Here is a 21418-nt window from a genome sequence, read left to right on the forward strand (position 1 = left end):
TTGTTCAGGCCTATTAAGGCCTGTTGTTGGAGGCTGACTGGGATCGTCCACTCCATAGGTGGTGAGAATCTGTACAGATGCCATCAGGCAGGCTACGGTGATCAATACTGTGATGGACCTTGGAAGTCCCACTAGCCTGCCTGGCTTCAGCATCAGTGACAACCCTCTCATCAGCAACTAGTCTGCAAATGTTTTTTTGTTTTTAAACTTAAAGGGTCGGAGAGGAGAATGTTTCCATCTTGAAGCACCATCTCCCTCACTTGCCCACCATGGATCCAGCTGCTGCTGCTTTCATGCTGGAAGGCCTCCTTTTTGTTCTCCAGGTTTGAGACTGCACCAACAGTTGTCTTGGTTTGGACACTGAGCACACCCTCTGACCATTAACTGAAAAATCACAGATGACCGACTATTCCTCACACAGTGTAAGTTTATGACCTCCATTTGAACCTTAGGCCAAGATCCTGAAGCCCAAGAAGAAAATCCTTCGCATTGTAGAACAATTGTAATGACAGTATTGTTTTGAAATTTGAATAAATTCACAACATTAACATTTTCTTTGTGTTGGACACCTATTGGAGAATGTAAGAGCATAAGAAATAGGAACAGACATAGATGATATGGCAGCTCAACATGCTGCAAAACTCAATAAAATCGTGATTGATATTCTATCTCAATTCCAAGTTGCTGCCCTGTCGCCTAATCCCTTGACTTCTTTGCTTAAATTGGTTGATGATTGAGGTTGAACAGACTATTTAAATAAGAATGTTATAATAGTCTTTTGTTCCCAAACCTATTAAAGATCATTTAGTAAAGTATTACTGTCATAGTGTATCATGGAGTGAAAAGGTATCAGTTTTGATTTGAGTCGGATCTTAAACTTGATGCTTTCATCTTCACTTTTGGGGTGCAGTGACTATTGCTGTCGAGGTGAACATGAGATTTCTTTTACACTTTGCAAGATTCTACAAATAGCATTTATATGGATAGAGTTGGGCAAGAATAAATATTGGACAGGAACCTGGGAGAACACTTTGTTTTCCTTTATAGTTCCATGGACCTTTCATTGAGCAATAAACACATTCCCTTAGTTAGGAAGAATGACATGGCAGTAATGGGAGAGGAGCAGCGGAAAACTGTAACTGCCAAGAAAAGTGGGATGTAACCATTAAAAGCAATCATTGAGCATTGTCCCCTTCTGTTTATGCAGTCAATTCCTGATTGGCAAGAACTAGGGAAAGAGAAGAAAAGACCTGTATTGATATTTTGTTGGAAACTCCCTAAAGTGTTTTACAGCATTCCTTTTGAGGTACAGTGACTGTTGCTATGTTAGTAAACACAAGAGTTATTTTACACATCACAAACAGCATTTGTTTTGGATAGATTTGGTTGATGGCAAATATTGACCAGGGAACTGGGAGAACTTCCTAATTTTTCTTCGAACAGTGGCACGCATCCTTTACTGGGTGGCGGGGCAACAGTTAGAAAGGATGGTACGGGGGGCGGGGGAACATAAAAATCGAAGAGAGGCATATCCACTTCACGGAACTCAACCTAATCCGCTGTGATATCTAGCTTTTTTTTATTGTTTTGCTTTCAGTACAGATTCCAGCATCTGCGGTACTTTGTTTCCCCAATCATAAACTGGCGTGCAGCTCTATCGGGGTGCAAGTGCTAAAATCGAATGGAACTGGGTTAAGAGTGTAACTTATGTACCCAGATGCTCGGGTGACTGCGGAGTGCAGGTAGAGCGGAGTGAGTGAGGACGTGCAGAGGGTAGTCGGTGGAGGGAGACACATGAATCCAGTGCCTTGACCTAAGAGCGCTGCTCAATAGGTAAGTATCGCGAGAGCGGGCTCCCAGACGAGTCCTGCACTCACCAACAGTTGGCTGCGCGGCCACTAACATCTGGGCCGCCGCAGATGAAGGGACCACACGGTGGGGGGGCTGCGCAGAGACTGGCCTCATGAGCGCTCGTCCCCCCGGAGCCGACCGCCGCAACGCTCGCTCTGCCCAGGTAAGTGCAGCACACCTGGGAGAGAGGGAGGGCAGCACGCGCTCCCGGGACCAGGGCCACGCGCAGATACAGGGACACACACACACAGCCAGGCTCCTCCTGCCCAGCCCAGCCCAGCTCCCCAAGTTCTCATCGTGCACCGGCGGGCTTCTGCTTTGGAGTTATGCAAGTGCGCGTTGGTGTTGTTTTCCCTTCCTCTTCCCCTTTTCTCTCACTGGCTTATCACTACCGCCCCCCTAGGCCGAAGTATCAAGAGTTCCACTCGCACTTGGTAATTTTTCCAGGATATGTTTTAACTTGAGAAAGTTGTGTGCGCCCCGTTTGCAAAACAACAACAACAACAACAAAAGCTGGAGCCAGGAGAAGGATGTAAAATTGGAACAACAGTGAACTCTCTTTCCTATCCCTCCCCCTCCGGTCGTTGGCTGCGAACTCGAGTTAAAGGAACATATGGCATTAAAGGAGCACAGCTGGAGGTAGCATTTCCATTGCCAGTGATGTCAGAGCAGCTGACTCTCCAGCTTGTTCCTGGAGTTAGTAAACCCAGTTCTCTCTCTCTCTCTCTCTCTGCTTCGAGGCCACTTTACCACAGGGTCCATTTCGGATTTCCAACCGATTTTACTCGGGTGGGTTTCAGCGAGGGGGGAGGTGGGGGGGAAGCTTTCAGGCTATTGACGCTTTTTGGGGAGGAGTGAACCAAAAGGGGGCGTGAGAATTTAGTTTTATTCAATTTGCCTGTGGTCAAGGTATTAACAGTAAACAGTTGTTTGCTCGCCATACGAGTGATCACTGACTGAACGCTCTTTTGTCATGTTGAAGTGCCAAAGTTTGGTGATTACTCGGGAAACTAATTGCTTTAAATGATCGTTACTTAATTTCCCTAATTGATAACATTTTTCTGACAGCTGTCGTGTTACAGATGCCATCTGCACGAACACTAGGTGCTCGTTATAAATCCGCGTAAGCGTTATGTTTATTACTGTCTCTCAATTTTAGAGTCTTAAAGCATTAATGGCGCAGTTTTTAATTGAATGCATTTCTTAGGTTGTAATTTCTGTTTCATTTTCGTGCTCTAGCAGGTTATGAAGGAAGAATGGAGTTTCCAGACCATAGCCGGCAGTTGCTGCAGTGTCTGAGTCAGCAGCGTCACCAGGGCTTTCTCTGTGATTGTACTGTTCTAGTTGGAGACGTTCAGTTTCGAGCCCATCGCGCAGTGCTTGCTTCATGCAGCATGTACTTCCATCTATTCTACAGGGACCAGCTGGACAAAAGAGACATTGTGCATCTGAACAGTGACATTGTCACAGCTCCTGCCTTTGGCCTGCTTCTTGAATTCATGTATGAGGGAAAACTTCAGTTTAATAGTCTACCAGTGGAAGATGTGTTAGCTGCAGCCAGCTACCTTCACATGTACAACATTGTGAAAGTTTGTAAAGGAAGATTGAAAGATAAAGAACAATGCATAGATGACAGAATGAATGGTAATGCACTTGGATCTGTGAAAGAAGAGAGTTCTTCAGAAAGCGATGAGCCAGTGACACGCAATTGTGGCATACGGATCAAGAAAAGTTGTACTGTTGCAGATGATAAACCCACAAGCAGTGAAAAGGTTAATGGACATTGTAGAGGCTTTTCTGACCTTGTAGGTATCAATCCAGTATCTACAGAACCAGAATTATGCAATGCAGCAGCTGGAAAAACAAAGTCCAGTGTCAGTAGTTCCACAGAACCTTTGTCTCAGACAGCTATTGACCATATCAAGGCCCCAGCTGATGTGGACTGTGCTCTAGATTTGTCTTTCAAGCCTGTGTCTGGAAGAGATTTATTTTACTCCTCCTATGTTTCTGGACAGCTGGCCTCCAACAGCCAGCAGCAGGGCACCGTACCACTTGTTGGAGATCGACAAGATTTGCTGTCAGACCAAGAAGACAGTGAAGAAATGGATCCAGCAAGTCAGAGTGGGAATTCTGCCAGTAGTATGCTGACAGGATTTGGTCCTGTGTTTGCAGGGAATGGTGTGACACGTGCTGTAGAAGGAGAGCATGAAAAGGACGGGAGTGAGGATGATATGCCATCATCAGATATTTCAGGCAAAAAGGTGGTAATGTCGGCAGGACATATTTTTATCTGTCCTCTCTGCAGCAAAGGCTTCCCAAGCCCACATATTCTTCAGCTTCACCTGAGCACTCACTTCAGGGAAAAAGATGGCCCTCGAGCTAAAATGCCTACTGATGGCTCCATGCCCACCTGCTCACAGTGTGGGAAAACCTTTTCCTGCATGTACACACTAAAACGTCATGAACGAACTCACTCAGGTGAAAAGCCTTACACCTGCGGTCAATGTGGAAAGAGCTTTCAGTACTCTCATAATCTCAGCCGTCACACAGTTGTGCACACCAGGGAGAAACCACATGCCTGCAAATGGTGTGAAAGACGATTTACTCAGTCGGGTGACCTGTATAGGCACATACGCAAGTTCCACTGTGGTCTTGTAAAGAATATTGCTATTAGATAACATTTAGCATTAAATCTGAATATCTTCAAATTAACATTCATATCTGGAAACCTTGCATGGTTTAGGCTACAATTGTAAAGAAACAAATTCCACTGCATAGCTTTCTTGCATAAAATGTGAGAAAATAAATCTGCTTTCAATATTTTTTAAAATCTGTTAAATTTGCAGTATTTCATAGGAAACAACCTCAGAAAATTTGGACTATTCTCTTTTCATTTCAAGAAGATCCAATTGTAATCACTAGAGGGATGTCCCATTTCTCTTTTCTCAAAGATTCAATGATCTCCGTTCCTAAAGTTTGATTTTACTGTGTTCCTCCTCTTCCTCACCGAGCCTTTGACATTGCACAAATGTGACACCTCCAGGTATTATAATTGAATGAAAGTGATAGTTTCTGTTAAACCATTAGTGAGTCATCAAATGTAGTAACCATTATTTAAAAATCAATAAGCAACCAATTACTTGAACTGCATTTTACAGTTTAAAAATGTGCTAGCACAATAATGTTAATGCTAGCAAATGTTAAATTGTTTGGTCTGTTAATATCTAAGCAAACACTCTAACTCCTTCAGAAATACAATTTTTGATGTACATAGATATACTTGATGGTATGACATTTCACTTAGCAACATGACCCAACACCATTCTGAATGAGAGGTAAATTAACTGTTTTGAAGTGCAGTACTGCAACTTTAACCTGTGAATGTTGGGTATGTGGTCTTAACTTCTGGAGAAATTCAGTTATGAAGTGTTGTATTTTGTTGTTTGCTGTGATTGGAATATAGCACTAAGAACAACTACTAAATGTTTCTTTCTCCTGATGAAACTTGATACTGTATTTATAGCATTTTGATGGTTTGGGGTGCAGTGAATTTTCTGTTGTTAAAGGCTGAGTTTAGCTAATTAAAGTTGGAACTATTTCAAACTTTAATTTTCTTAAAATATAAAAGTTTATCTTGATGCCGCAAATGGGCAATTCTATGAAAATTTGAGTTTAATGTTAAAAGATTCAAAAAATAACAAATTACTACTGATTTTCTTTTGCGTTTTCTTATTTAACTGCATAAATTTGTGTTCTTCAAAGAATTATGTTGTTTATTATTGTTAATGGGAATTTTTTCAGTAATGAGTTCCCTGATCTTTATTGGGTATTACTGATCCATACTGGAACAAAAAATGGTTTAGAAGAATTAAAATGTGAAATTCAATTTCTTTTGAAAACTTTAAGATAAAAAAAACCACTTGTTTAATGTATATTTTAAAAGTTGTATTGCACACTTGGAAAATATTTATGTTGCACTCTGGGTTTTCTTTGGGGTTTTGATAAATTCAATTTACCATAACTGCTTAATAAGCAGCTTCAAGGAAAATTTTAAAAACTGGAGACTAGTCATCTAACATAAAATATAAAACAGGTCAGGTCTGTAAAGAAAAAAAAAAGTTTTGTATAATCAAACAAAAACATTTTATTTATAGCTTTTTGTGGTCTTTACGAAGTTGCTGTGTATAATTCCTATCCTTGAAATTTATTAATGGAGAGTTTTATAGTAAGAATGTAGCAGAGCCCTTAGAATGAAGTCTAATTTTTTTTACAAAACTTTTATTGCATTTTTATAATAAAATGTTTCCTGGTCTGAATTTTAACAATAGTGTTCTGTATGGTCAATAGAAGACAATCGGAAAGTGAAGGGTGGTTTTTTTTTTAATTAAACCTGTAGCGCTTAATCAGCAAGATGTCTTTTATTTTTTTGCCCCTGTTTTTGTGTTGTAAAACTGTGACAATCGTGACTAGACTCTTAGTTTTAGCAAAATTTTTAAAAATTAAGTATATTGAGATTCCTAATTTTGTGTATGTATTTTTTTTGCTCATGGCAAAGTCTAAATGCCTGTATATTTTGTGAAGACGTGCCTTTATATATTACCTCATTCAATGGATTGAATAACTAGTGCACGATTGCAACTTGTTCAGAAAAATTGAACAACTCCTATTAAAAAAACTGACATTTATTTGTGTGTTTTTTTTCTTAATTATAGAAAATAAGCTAATTATTTTGAATGTAGGATATTACAAATGAATAGTTGAAGTTCTCAAATCCCCATTGTGATTTTACATAATTTTTAGATTTGTTTTATTCAATGCCTTGATGGATAATTAATCCTTAAAATTGAAGTCTCAGGGTTATGACTTTTATTGATTGTTTCGCAATCTTTTGGCTTGTCTTTTTAATTGCTGTAGAATAAACCTAGGCTATTTCACTAGTAATAAGCCTTTTCATTTGTATGTGAGAGACATCTCCAATAGTTAAATGTGCTTCCATGCTTGCAAGTTCCGTGGCAGTGCTCCTCCACTTAATGTAATAATACCATGCTAATAGGATACCTACTGCTTGTAATCCTTTCATAGTTAATTTGTTACATTCACATGTGTGCAATTAGTTTTGGGGTTTTTTCAGAAAAACTATTTACAAAATTGCTTTTGGAGCTGCACAAAAATTATTTTGGATTGCTGTCTAATAGTCATTCTTCCAGTAAATCTAGTTTTTCCAGTTTTTGTAGTCATTTTGTTAGAGGTCTCCGGGGGTTCTACAAGCAATACTCATTGTACATATTACCATCAAATTTAATACACTTTATTTGCATGCGTATATGCTGAATTGCTTTCTTGTTAATCCCTCGTTACTGTACCTGGTATATTGGAGAATGGTAATGACCTTTATTAACAAAAATATTGAGTTGTGTAATGGCTAGAACCATTTATTAATGGCCATTTCTTGTCTTCACAAATGGCACAAATAATCTTTTTTGTATTGAATTTACTAGATGTGATGCAAAACAAATTCATGCAGACTTTTTTCTACCAAATAATTAATTTGATTGGATATTGGAATAAAGTGTTGCAGTGGAGTTTGCAACTTCTGATCTCATTCTCATCTTTAATGAGAAGCAAGGTTAGATAGAGGTTATCGTGGATTATTGTGCAACATTAAGTTCTTTAATGACAAATGGACGGAAGGACCATTGTGTTGATTTGGTGGTTTGGGGGGGAGGGGGTGGAGCCACAGAGGTCATTTTTCATTTTGCAAATTAAGCTACAATATTGACAACTTAATTCACCTATTGGGTCTATAAAAATGCAACCTAAAATAAGTACTGCTCATCTAGCGTTAATAACCTAGCCAATATAATGAACATATTTGCATTTACTTAGCACCTTTTTAACATTTTCTAAAGATTTAAAAGTAGTTAATTGAAGCACTTTGGAAGTGCAGTCACTGTAATACTGCTGCAGCCAATTTTCACCCACAATGCTCTCCATACAGTAACAAGATAAATGATTGGATAATCTGTTTTGGCGATACTAGTTGAGGAATAAATGTTGGGCAGGGCTTCAGGTGAACTCCCCTGATCTTTGAATGTTGTTTTAGGACTTTTATTGTTCACTTGAAAAAGCTGGCAGAGCCTTTGTTTAACATCTCATTTGAAGGTTGACATTCCCAGCATTACGATAGTGTCTATGCTAATTGCAAGGCAAGAATGTGTGCTCTTGTCTCTGGAGTGGTGTTTGAGCTGTTGCTTCTGACTCCAGTTTCTGATATATATTTCCTTAATGTTATATTAATCTTTAAACGTTCGTGTTCAAAATACTACAAAATATAACTTTGCCACTCTTGTAGCTTCATGCCATTTGTGTATAAAGTGTGGTGCTGGACAAAGTACAGCAGGTTAGGAGGATCCGACGAGCAAGAGAATTGATGTTTTGGCCATAACCTTTTATCCTGATGAAGGGTTATGCCCAAACCATCGACTTTCTTGCTCCTTGAATGCTTTGTGACCTGCTGTGCTTTTTCCAGCGCCAAACTTAATTGACTCTGCACCATCTGTAGTCCTCACTACCTCCTAGCCATGGCCATTTGCCAATATTTCCTCCTATCTTTGGCTATGCATTTCCTAAACAGTCTGTGAAATTTTAAAAACAACTTGGATACAGCAAAGCTTTATATTCTTGAAGCCAGAATACTTTGCACCAATGTGTTAAACTATTGAGTTGATTTGACTCTACATCCCAGCACATTGCAACATGTTACATCCTGAATTATTTGAACTGGAATATTAGATGAGTTGGATTTCTGAAAAGTACTCTTGTAAGTGTTACTGAGTTAGATTATCCTACAGTATTGTAGTCAAGGCCCTAATAAGTTGCTTGTTGGTTTTGGCCACTAGATTCATGTACCATTTTGTTAACAAAGTGCAAATTTTTAAATTGAATCATTTTAGGAAAGAGGAACATTTTGAAACTGATTTCATAACTATGCAACTAAATTTCTTGTGATAAATGTCCACTTCCTTTTGACTAGACTAATTAAATCACCATTAAGAAATAGTCATGTTTGATATAGATGTAACCTGTTTTCTGACGTGCTGCTAGCTGCAACTTTTCATTGGGTTGCTGTGTTCTTGACCTTTAACAAAAAGGCAATCTGTATGGTTTCTGAAGAACAGTCCTACTGGATCTGAATTATTAACTCTGTTCGTCTCTCCACGGATGGTGTCGGACCCATTGGGTTTTTCCAGCATTTTCTGTGGTTACTACTGGATGTTATTAGTAGTTAAGTTATGTGTATATTATGCTTTGAATATTATTCCTAACTTTTATCATGGTTTTTTTTGTTCAGCCTTCAAAAAATTAGTATTACTTCAAACTATAAGAGTAACATTCTAGCCTTAATTTATATATGGCTCAAACTATTACTTCTATGCAGTGTTACAGATTAGCAAAACTTGAAATACAGTATATATTTTCAATACACAAAAGGTCACGTGATTTTTGTCACTCATTCAGGCTTTCAAATCCCTACACTGTGAAAGCAGGCCATATGATTTATTGAGTCACACCAACTCACTGAAGAGCATCCTATCCACTTCTAAATATGATTGGAATCAATTAAGTATAATATTTCAGAATTGCTGCCGAGTGCTAAAATAAGTTGGTTCTGATATAAGCTATATACCTCAGCTTGTATATTTGCATTCCATTCTTCTTGGTTCTTGGATATAACTCCCCAGTACACTCTTCTTTATTCTGCAGCTACTGGCCTTTTTTAATTCAGAAAACAATTTTCTTTCATATAATCCTTTTATAAATTTGCTCATTAATCTTAGAACAAAGCATTCAACTTTCCTGTAGCCGCAAGAGAATAACATCTCCAGGGTGGTGGAGAGATGCAGAAGCAAACAAGTGAACATCTTTGGTGTTTCAGAACCGTGTTCATGGTTGTCTTGGAGACAGCCATGGCAAGTGAGCACAATTTGATGGAATAGCTAAAAGATTCTTCAGAAAGAAACCTGCAAAGATTTAGAAATGATTGAAATTGGTACATTTGAAAAGGTATTTCTCTAAATCACTTTAAAGTGTTAGGTCACCAAGTTGTGACCATTTCAGGTATATTTAGGTTGTAATCGCACTGGCCTATATTTAACATTGGTGTAATACCACCACCTAGTGGTAATTTTTAAATCCAACTCTTTGAATGCAACATTAAGATAAATGACTATTGTTACCTGTAACTTATTTTATTAAATTTGTATGATACATCATTGTGGTTTTAAGACTGTGTGGTATTTAAAGTCCTAGTGATGAAACATAATGCTTCTCTAAGTTAAATTACTTAGCCATGAGTTCTCAATTTCTCAATACAGCTTTTCATTTGATTTATATTTCAAGTAAATATTATAAATGTTTGCTAAAGAAATTTGAACTTAACCTGTTCTAGTGTATTAGTACACTGGATTTTAAGCAGCAATGTGAACTAATTAAAGTCTTTTATTGATTTCAACTTTAGTGCTAATCAATCTTTTAGTATCAAAGTGGCTCAACTGAAGTGTTAATGCCAGCTTTGCCTTTTAACATTAGAACCACTGTGTTCTCAAATTGTATTTTAAATTTGCTTTCTTTCTGACTGGGAGATGCTTTCTGATTTTTATTTTGAAGAAACAACATTTTTCTGACTCAGCTCTTTCCAAAAAACAGCAGTGCATGTTTCCATGACAACTATTAAAGTTACTGTTGACTGGGTTTCTTAGATTCTGAATGTGTAATTACTGCATGTTCTGTCAGACAAGAGGGTCCACTGGTTCTAACAGTGCCCTGTCATAGTCTCTACAGAACCCATTACGTACATTTTCTTTTGGTGTTAATAGTGATGTATGCATGAATTGTGCAACCACCAAGCAAAAAATTGAAAAACGCTCAAGAACTAACTCCCAGTAGCATAATTAGAAAAAGCCAGTCCCAAGTCATAAAATCATAGAAATAATAGCCAAAGTGGAGGCTCTTTGACCAGCCAATGCTATGCTGGTTCTCTACAAGAGCAATTTGCCTGGTCTTACTCCCCTGTTCTTTTCCTGCAGCCCTTCAGGCTTTTCTCCTCAAATGCTTGCCCAAATCCCTTTTGAAAGCTTCACATGAATTTGCCTCCACTCTCTTCGATAGTGTTTTCCATATCCTAAATACGGATGTTTTAAAATAATGACATCTAACAAGTGCCCTTTTTCTGTTTTCTTTCACCTTCATTATGTTCTGGTTTTGTTTGCCCTACCTTTGCTTCGTGGGAATGTATCTCGACTGGATCAGAACCATTACCGTGGGGCAGCACTGTGGCTCAGTGGTTAGTACTGCTGCCTCACAGCACCAAAGTCCCAGGTTCAATTCCAGCCTTGGGCGACTGTCGGTGGAGTTTGCACATTCTCCCCGTGTCTGCGTGGGTTTCCTCCGGGTTCTTCGGTTTCCTCCCACAGTCCAAAGATGTGCAGGTCGGGTGAATTGGCCATGCTAAATTGCCCATAGTATTTGGTGCATTAATCAGAGGGGGGTGGGTTGCTCTTCAGAGGGTTGGTGTGGACTTGTTGGGACCAAGGGTCTGTTTCCACACTGTAGGGAATCTAATCTATTATCTCTTTTTAAACTGCACTTTTTTTTGGTGGCAATATTTTTTCAATGAGAGATTTTGTGGGTGACCAAAAGCTTTGCTGCACATATGGGTTCGGAAAGCCATAAGGGAGGAGAGAGTGGTGGAGAACCTTTAGAATTCCCAGTCTGTGGCTTTAGGTCTTTGCTCGTAATAAGTATTCCTTTAACAGACAAGCTCATACAATCATCGTATTATAATATGTGACATGAAGGCATACAAGTCTCAGGTGCATCTTAACTAGCGCCTCTTGAAGCACAATATGCTGATGGAATGTGCTAGCTTTTGTAAACAATTAGTTTCACATTGGCCCAGACACTGAAATACCTGTGACTGCAGAATATAAATATACTGGGAGCTGTAATAAATACATTTCCCATTTATGAGCTAGATTTACTTCATGGGGGGTAATGTAAGTATTACCTTATCAGGTACAAATACCCTAAAGGAAAAAGCCCGTAATGTGGCAAAATATAACAGCTATGGGCAGCAGTGGTCATTTATAAAAGAGTGCAAGTTCACAATGGCAGGCACATCAAAATGTTATTGAAGATTAACGAGGTGACAATTCTGGACTTAAAGTTTTTGAAAACTTAGCACAAATTCCTGAGTAGAGATCTGCATATTAGAAGTGGCATTTTGTTTATGAGAGTTTTGGATTTACTAAGCTGCTAGTTTGTTTTTATTTCAACTTTCTTTTTAAATAAAACTGCAGTCAAAGGCTATTCTCAGCTTAAATACAAAGCTAATCTGAATGAAATACCACTTTTAAAATAGTTTAGAAAACTGTTTTTTACTAAGAAAATTTATCAGTATGCAGAGGTCAGTGGGTTCAGCCATACTGTCTTCCCTTTGTTGTGATGATGCTGCTCCTTTAACAAGGTTACATTGTCCTTGGTTGTTTTTTTCTGCAGGTCTTAAAGACACCGGTTCCAAAATACCTGGGGTTGATCTACTTGAAGAAGCTTAAGTTTAAAAAGAAACTTGTACAACAAAAGGGGATTGGCCAGTTCTCCAGCTCAGCTCGTTGGGGTTTGTTTTTATCAGTCACTGGTGAAGCTACTAGATGCAAAGAAGCAGGTCCATGCTGATCCTCCCTCTCTCCGGCATCTCTCCTGTAAAGACCTGTGTTGGATGTTGCCTTTTGTTTTGCAAAGGGATGTTTACAGGGATTGTCACAAGTATTTGGAACAGCATAATTGAATTGGGATAATCTGTTTGGTTTTCAGCGAAGTTAAATTATTCTGTATTCTGTTCTCTTTTGTTTGTGTTTCATTCGGTAATCTGTAAATAAATTCTATTTTGTCTAAAGCTAAGTGGTTGGCCAGCTGCATCACTCAGAATATTCACATTACACCTGCTTAAAACAACTAGCAAAATTCAGGTCCCAGCTACTTGCTTGAAATGTTTTGACGGAGTCTGGCCGAGTCTATAACATAGGCTTTCCATATCAAGACAATGTGATTTTTATCACTCCTTATTTGTCACAACTACCACACAGTGACTGTTACCTGCTGCTGCAGACCTGTTTTTCTTAAATGAGCAGACTGAAAGTGATTATAAACAAATAAAGGAGGTCTAAGACTGAAAAATAAAGTATTTTTCTTAATTTGCTTGTTTTACAAATAAATGACAAAAAGTAGTAAAACAAATGAGCAAACAAGCCTTGCGCTCTCAAGATCTGTTGCTTTAATAGAAGTAATGAGAAATTGAACACAAACAATAATTATGGATTGGGCAGAGAACCATGAACTTTATTGAATTATGGTTATTTAAACATCTTTTATAAAGCTTGATTTCGCAGGTCAAGTAAGAAATACTCCGAGGAAGAGGTCTCTGAAAATCTTGCTGTTGGCAGGAAGGGTCTTGCAGAATTAAAACATCTGATCTTTCTATAGGTGATTTTAAAAAGAAAAAATTCTAGGCAAGTCTTGAAGACCAGCTCAAGGTAAGAAATAATTTCTGGATTAACAGACTTCAACTCATGTTCTGCAGAGAGAAACTCTAAGAGTTTATTGATGAACTTGTTGCAAAATGCCTTTAGCAAAGATTGTGTGATTTTACCAAAGGAAACCATTCAGAGAGGCTCATTGAATTAGTAATCACTTCTATACTAACCGAAGGGATCTTGTGGACAAAATCACTGATGGATTGCTTGAAGGTAGCATTCGTGACAAGCTGACATATTCCATGTTTCCAGTGCAATCAACATCATAGCATACAAATGCACAAAACCAATAAGATTTTTAAAAGATATCATTTGTTGCTCTTCAATATTTCCTCACATCTGTAAACTATGTGGCACCAAAGAACATTAGAACCAGACTTTTCTGCAAATACAGACCAAAGGCCAATCCAGACCTTAGAACCAAATGCAAGATGACCGGCAAGACGATTTCACACTACAACATTGGCAGCAAGGCAAATCTTAAATTTGTAGATGTTCTTATCAATAAAGTATTAACCACATTGTGTGGGCCTGGCATCACATGTAGACTAGGCCACGTAAGAATGGCAGTTTCCTTCCTATTATTAGAGTCTTAATTTGTTGAGTTAAATTTCCACCATCTACCAAGGCCTGATTAAAACCTGTGTTCCTGGAAGATTATTTGGGTCTCTAGATTAACAATAATACTACTAGGCCATCACCTTCCCCCTTTAACTTTTAGTCTAAAAGTTAAACTCAACACAGAAGATAGTGCCAATATATTACCACTACACATCCATAAAAATGTACCTCAGCAAGATCGCGTCATACAGAATTGGTGATCCATTGTAATCACACTGCAGTGCTTATATGGATGTTACCTAAAATCTGATAGTACCAACAATTACACAGATCGCAAAATGGTGACAATTCTTACGAATGAAGCCACATTGCAGGTGTGATGCAAATAATTCCATCCATGGTTTCAAACAGCTGCACCCAGGCTCCTTCAACATAACCGACAATTTTATGTGTGGTGTAATATATCTCAAGGTCAAAAGAAACACTGAATCTTTGAAGAAGATGCAGTGTACACATTTGGAAGAAACATCTCACACAACTGGGTAAGATGGAGGGCAATAGTGTGATTTGGAAGGTTAACTGTCACGTAGATTGGTGGAGCTCCATCATCTGAATCTTATAGAAAGATGTCACCCGAGAGTACATTTAGATCCAAGGCACCTTAACCTTTCATTTTTCACTTTTTACTTCAAGGTCTCCATGTAAATTATCAATGCTGGGGGAATTATATATTAAATTATCAAGAGACAGGTTTAGTTTCAAACTAGATCAAATTTTGCCACAGTCTGTCACTGAATAGCCTTAATTCAGACATCAAACTGCATGTAACTTTGTTGTATACACATATCAGGAGCTGTAATACATATCAGCTGAATACTTTTCAGTCTTACATTTCCATTTATCTCATTCTTACACTCCCCATATCTCATTCTTATATTCTGAGAACTTACATAAGTATTGTCTTATTCAGTGCAAATATCCTGGTGGAAGCAAAAGACCACGTCACAGTAGCAGATCAGGCAGCCTTTTGATCTGAGACTGGCTGAAGAAGGGGATTGGATTGGATATTTTATGGACAGTTCCAAAAACAAAGCTCTTGTTTTTACCAATGTTTATCTGAAGGAATTTGAAGCTCATCCAAGATTGGACCTCTGACAAATAGGATGTTCAATAATGATGAAGGGAGCACCAATCCTTTGTGGAAAAATATGTAATCTTGATAGCAAATTTGGTGGGCATATACTTTAAACTGAGCTGTTACAAATATTTTTGTTCATATTTCTTCATTATCTAATGAGTATTGAAATTAACTCAATTAAATACTTTTTAAAAATGTAGTAAATCCAATGATACATGTCCCATTTTGTACATGTTGGAAGTTCTTCAGAAATGAAAGCAATCGTAAATTTCAAGCTATTCCAATCCTACCAAAGTAAATATTTGTGACTCAGGATTGCTGGACCATCTTTGTATATTCAACATTTTTGGACGAGGAAGGCAACAGAGATAGCCACTACACCAGGATTTTTGCATAGGCTTTTCATTCTTGCTTTATTTACAATACTGTTGGCTATTTCTCCATTTAGACAGAAGATGCATTTCCACATCTTCTCGCTTGTCCTGAAAATGCCTTTCTACTTTGTGTTGCATCCACCCACCCAAACATCAGCCTAAAAATCCAATCGATACCAGGAGTATTCTATTTTATGTACAAGTTTCCCTTTTAAGATCCACCTTGCACGCACAAAAATTAACAGCACTTTTCAGAGCTCCTCTGAACAGAAAACAGAAACCAAATCACTTCTTCGTTCTGGAAACAGCCTCCGTCCATTTCCCTATAACCCCAAACTAATACTAATTCTGTAGTTTGAGCCATTCAAATCAATTCACTTTCACTTCACCTTGTGCCTTTCCACATGCTGCTGCAACAGTAATTCGGGATAACAGGGACTCTGATCCTTTTTCTCATCCTAGAGGCAGCATCTAGTTTGGAATTTTTCTTTAGGAGATTAGAAGCTTTGCTATTTTAAGGAACACAAGCACATGTTGTGTTTGACATCGCAGTAAGTAATCAATCTAAGAAATGCAACAGCCAATTAGGTGAGAACCCACATTCTTCGTTAAATTGGAAATATCTTGGAAGTGGAAAAAAAAGAATTGGTTTCCCTGGCCTGTGCATTCTAAAATTTAATCTTTGCCTTGGGGCAAAACTGCTCACAACTATAGTCTCTTCACAGCTGCTGTCAATGCTGTTCTGCGATTGGATACAAAACACTTGTGTATTCAAGATTCTGCCAGATTTTGCTGCCCTTGAAATGCAGCCACTCCATTTCTTCAGAATGTTCCATCTGTCAGCTCAGCTGAGACCAGGCAAACTCACCCAGTGAAGACAGATGCATTTGTATTCAACTTTGGTTCTCGTTACCAAGCTGTGCGCTTCATTAAAATTTCCAGGACATGTTTCAAATTATTTAGACAATATTTGTGATCCCAAAACTGAGTAGTCCCCGAGGGCGCAGTTCATGTCACAAGTTAGGAGATAATGCTTGCGAAGATTCACTGAAAAGCATTCTACGTAATCCACGCACCTAATAAAATTGAAAAATTTAACGTCAAATAGTTTGTATTTTTAGCAATGTGAGCCTTTCAAAACTAAGCATTGCAGAATATATAAATAGAAGCCAGATTTAACCCAACAGCAAAGCATAGTGACTAAGGAAGAAGACTGTATTTTTAAAAATGTATTCAGGAGATGTGGGTGACCCCAGCTGGACCAGCATTTATTGTCCATCCCTTGTTGTCCCAGAGAAGGTGAAGGTGAGCTGCCTTCTCAAACTGCTGTGGTTTATTTGAGATTTTGGAGAAGGGGGTGGCATGGTGGCTCAGTGGTTAGCACTGCTGCCTCACAGCACTGGGAACTCTGGTTCAATTCCTGCCTCGGGTGACTGTGTGGAGTTTGTACGTTCTCCCGGTGTCTGCGTGGGTTTCCTCTGGGTGCTCCGGTTTCCTCCCACAATCCAAAGATGTGCAGGGAGAAAGTGAGGTCTGCAGATGCTGGAGATCAAAGTTGAAACTTTATTGCTGGAACCGCACAGCAGGTCAGGCAGCATCCAGGGAACAGGAGATTCGACGTTTCGGGCACAGGCCCTTCTTCAGGAATGTGCAGGTCAGGTGAATTGGCCATGATAAGTTGTCCATAGTGTTAGTTGCATTAGTCAGAAGTAAATACAGGATAGGGGAATGGGTCTAGGTGAATTACTCTTTGGAGGGTTGGTGTGGGTCTGTTTCCACACTGTGGGGAATCTAGTCTTTATTTGATTTAGGTAGATCCACCATGCAAATAGGGAGAGAGTTCCTAGATTTTGACCCAGTGACACTGAAGGAACGGTGATGTATTTCAAAGTTAGGATGGTGTGTGACTTGAAGAGAAACTTGCAGGTTGAGCTGTTCCCATATATCTGCAACCCTTACCCTTTTAGTTGGTAGTAGTCACAGGTTAAGAGGATCCTTGGTGAATTTTTGCAGTGCATCTTGTAGATGGTGCACACTGCTGCTACTGAACATCACTGGTAGAGGGACTGAATGCTTGTGGATGTTGTGCCAATCAAGTGGGCTGCTTTGTACTGGATAGTGTGAAGCTTCTTGATTGGTGTTGCAGCTGCATCCCATCAGACAAGTGGGGAGTATCCCATCACACATCAGACTCACATTGTAGATGATGGACAGGCTTTGGGAAATCAGAATTCCTACTTCTGACCTGCCGTTGTATGTGTAGTATTTATATGATGAGACCAATTTACTTCTGGTCAACCGTTAACCCTGCACCCCGCCCCCAGGCCATTGAAACATGAGTGTGGGAGTGGTTCAGTGATAGTTATTGTTACATAGGGCAAACCCCTCTGCTAATTTAAACCTGCAACACAGAAATTATTTAACCCGTGCTGTAATCTGTTAAAATTCGAGAGGCAAAGAATAATCCCAAAAGTCACTATTTAAAGTAGGAATTAACAATTTTGATTTTTTAAAGTCAAACAGAGAATAATTAATTAATAATTATTTACAACTCATTTGTCTAAACCTATCTTTTACCTTCCCCTCTACAATACTGGTCCAATAAAACCCCGGATTAAGACTTACAGAAAAATTCAAATTTCAAAACCAGTCAGCTGTCGAATCTTCTCTTGGTATCTTCCTTTATAGATTTGCTCTCCAGATTGGTGTTAATCTTTTTTCCAGTGCAGAGTCCTTCTCCAGGCAGGTACCTTTCAGAGAGTTCTCACTAGCAGCCTGCATCTGTTGGTCTTTTGGCAGGTCTCCCCCAACTGTTCAATTTATCCCGGTCTTATACCCCCAAAGCATTGAATTGTTTCATTAGTTTTAATATTGTCAAAATACTAAATTCAAACTTGATTAGAGGTTAGTATCTTGGGGCATAATTTAAGGTGATTGGCCGAGTTTGAATTTGTTTTTTTGTTTCAGAGCAACCCAGGTACTGCTAGCTGCTGCATCAAATGTTACATTGTAAATTCTTCAGCACTTTGCGTGCTTGCTAAGTCCTTCAACTCTCTAAAGGTACAGTACCCCTTACACCTTCATAACATTATATTCTCTTTTTGTTGGAGATGGTTATTTGTGTGCTGTGAATGTTACTTGCCACTTGTCAGCCCAAATTTGGAATTGCTGCATTGGACATGCATTATTTCAGTAAGGAGTCACATTTATTTAATTTGGGCATCGCTGGCTGGTCAGCATTTCTGAGGAGAAAGTGAGGACTGCAGATGCTGGAGACAAGAGTTGAAAAGTGTGGTGCTGGAAAAATACAGCAGGTCAGGCAGCATCCGAGGAGCAGGAGAATCAACGTTTTGGGCATAAGCCCTTCTTCAGGAATGAGGTTGATTCCTCATTCCTGCCTCATTCCTGAAGAAGGGCTTATGCCAAAAACGTCGATTCTCCTCCTCCTCGGATGCTGCCTGGCCTGCTGTGTTTTTCCAGCACCACACTTTTCAACTCTGGTCAGCATTTCTTGCCCATCCTGAGCTACCCTTGAACTATATGGCTTACTAAGCCATTTAAGAGGCGAACTGAGAGTCAACTACATTACTGTGTGTTTGGAGTCACATGTAGGCCTGATTAGGCAAGGATGGCAGATTTCCTTCTTTGGAGGACATTAGTGAGTCAAATAGGTTTTTCTGACAATCAGCAATGGTTTCTTGGTCTTCAGTAGCTTATTAATTCCAGATTTTTCTTTTATTGAATTCAAATTCCACCATCTCCTGTGGCAGGATTCAAACCTGGGTCCCCAGAACATTAAATGGGTTTCTGGATTAATAGCCTAATGATAATACCTCTCGACCATTTCCTCCCCTCACGTTAATGTTGAACATTTATACAATCATCAGCAAACATCCCCAATATGACCCTATAATGGAGGGAAGATCTTTAATTAAGCAGTTGAAGATAATTGGGCCTAGGATACTACCCTGAGGTACTCCTGCAGAGAAATTCTGAAGCTGAGACCTGAGGCTTTTATTCCCAGTTCTCTGGTCCATTGGGTTTACTATGGATACCATGCAGTTCTACCAACAGGATACACCCAATCTTCTTTATTAAAGCAAAGTACACTAGAAAATTACTGTGAAACACCTTACCCATGCAATGCTTACTAATCAAAAGTGAACCCATTTTGTGAGCTTGAACTGAGAATCAGACCAAAAGAGTGATAAGCCCATTCCGTCTCAACTTCCAGCTACTGATCAGACAACCTCGTGAGCTATCTAACTATATCTTGAGAAAAATCTTCTTATACTCGTTTGGCAGGTCCGTGTTGATTTGGTCGCCCGAGATAGAAATTTTCTGTGGGAGTCGGTCGGTTTATAGTAGACTACCTAGACTACACCTCCTCCCATCCTGCCCCCTGTAAAAACGCCATCCCATATTCCTAATTCCTTCGCCTTCGCCGCAACTGCTCCCAGGAGGACCAATTCCAATACTGAACAACCCAGATGGCCTCCTTCTTCAAAGACCACAATTTCCCCCCAGACGTGATCGACGATGCTCTCCACCGCATCTTCTCCACTTCCCGCTCCTCCGCCCTTGAGCCCTGCCCCTCCAATCGCCACCAGGACAGAACCCCACTGGTCCTCACCTACCACCCCACCAACCTCCATATACATCATATCATCCATCGTCATTTCCGCCACCTCCAAACGGACCCCACCACCAGGGATATATTTCCCTCCCCTCCCCTATCAGCATTCTGAAAAGACCACTCCCTCCGTGACTCCGTTGTCAGATCCACACACCCCCACCAACCCAACCTCCACTCCCGGCACCTTCCCCTGCAACCGCAAGAAATGCAACACTTGTGCCCACACCTCCCCCCTTACTTCCCTCCAGGGCCCCAAGGGATCCTTCCATATCCACCACAAATTCACCTGCATCTCCACACACATCATTTATTGCATCCGCTGCACCTGATGTGGCCTTCTCTATATTGGGGAGACAGGCCGCCTACTTGCGGAACATTTCAGAGAACACCTCTGGGACACCTGGACCAACCAACCCAACCACCCCGTGGCTCAACACTTCAATTCCCCCTCCCACTCCACCAAGGACATGCAGGTCCTTGGACTCCTCCATCGCCAGACCATAGCAACACGATGGCTGGCGGAAGAGCGCCTCATCTTCCATCTAGGAACCCTCCAACCACAAGGGATGAACTCAGATTTCTCCAGTTTCCTCATTTCCCCTCCCCCCCATCTTGTCTCAGTCCCAACCCTCAAACTCAGCACCACCTTCCTAACCTGCAATCTTCTTCCTGATCTCCCTGCCCCCACCCCCACTCCGGCCTATCACCCTCACCTCAACCTCCTTCCACCTATCACATTTCCAACGCCCCTCCCCCAAGTCCCTCCTCCCTACTTTTTATCTTAGCCTGCTTGGCACACTCTCCTCATTCCTGAAGAAGGGCTCATGCCCGAAACGTCGATTCTCCTGCTCCTTGGATGCTCCCTGACCTGCTGCGCTTTTCCAGTAACACATTTTCAGTTCTTGATGCTGTACTTGGTCAAATGCAGTGTTGAGGTCAAGGGCGCTCATTCTCACCTCAACTTTGGAATTCAACTTTTTATCCATGTTTGAACTAAGGCTTAAATGAGGTCAGGAGCTGAGAGGTGTTGACAGAAACAAAACTGAGTGTCATTAAGTAGGTCATTCCTTTGCAAGTGCTGTTTTATAATGCTGTTCATGACACCATCCATCTCTTTACTAATGATGTAGAGTTTACTGATGGGATTGTAATTGGCCAGGTTGAATTTGTCCTGCCTTTGTATACCTGTGTAATTTTCCCTGTTGTTGGATAGACGTCATTGCAGCTGTACTGGGATTGCTTGGCGAGGGACATGTCATGGTCTGGA

At 39.9% G+C, this 21418-nt stretch overlaps 1 protein-coding gene across 9 annotated transcripts; it reads left to right on the forward strand.

The window, feature by feature from the left end:
- Positions 1 to 1526: 1526 nt before the first annotated feature.
- Positions 1527 to 6536, forward strand: zbtb42 (zinc finger and BTB domain containing 42). Of its 9 annotated transcripts, none has more exons than XM_043697568.2 (3): positions 1527 to 2014; positions 2920 to 2974; positions 3091 to 6536. In XM_043697568.2, the coding sequence occupies exon 3, from the start codon at positions 3108 to 3110 to the stop codon at positions 4527 to 4529; it is 1422 nt and encodes a 473-aa protein (XP_043553503.1). In that variant the 5' UTR covers positions 1527 to 2014; positions 2920 to 2974; positions 3091 to 3107; the 3' UTR covers positions 4530 to 6536. The 9 variants fall into 9 exon arrangements, with proteins under 9 accessions (XP_043553503.1, XP_043553506.1, XP_043553502.1 ...); XM_043697571.2 differs by having other exon boundaries at positions 3094 to 6536; XM_087989834.1 differs by lacking the exon at positions 1527 to 2014 and adding an exon at positions 2137 to 2490.
- Positions 6537 to 21418: the final 14882 nt, after the last annotated feature.

Source organism: Chiloscyllium plagiosum, unplaced genomic scaffold (assembly GCF_037043375.1).
Source record: "Chiloscyllium plagiosum isolate Xiang-an unplaced genomic scaffold, Cpla_swu_hap1 HiC_scaffold_8, whole genome shotgun sequence".
Taxonomy (NCBI): domain Eukaryota; kingdom Metazoa; phylum Chordata; class Chondrichthyes; order Orectolobiformes; family Hemiscylliidae; genus Chiloscyllium; species Chiloscyllium plagiosum.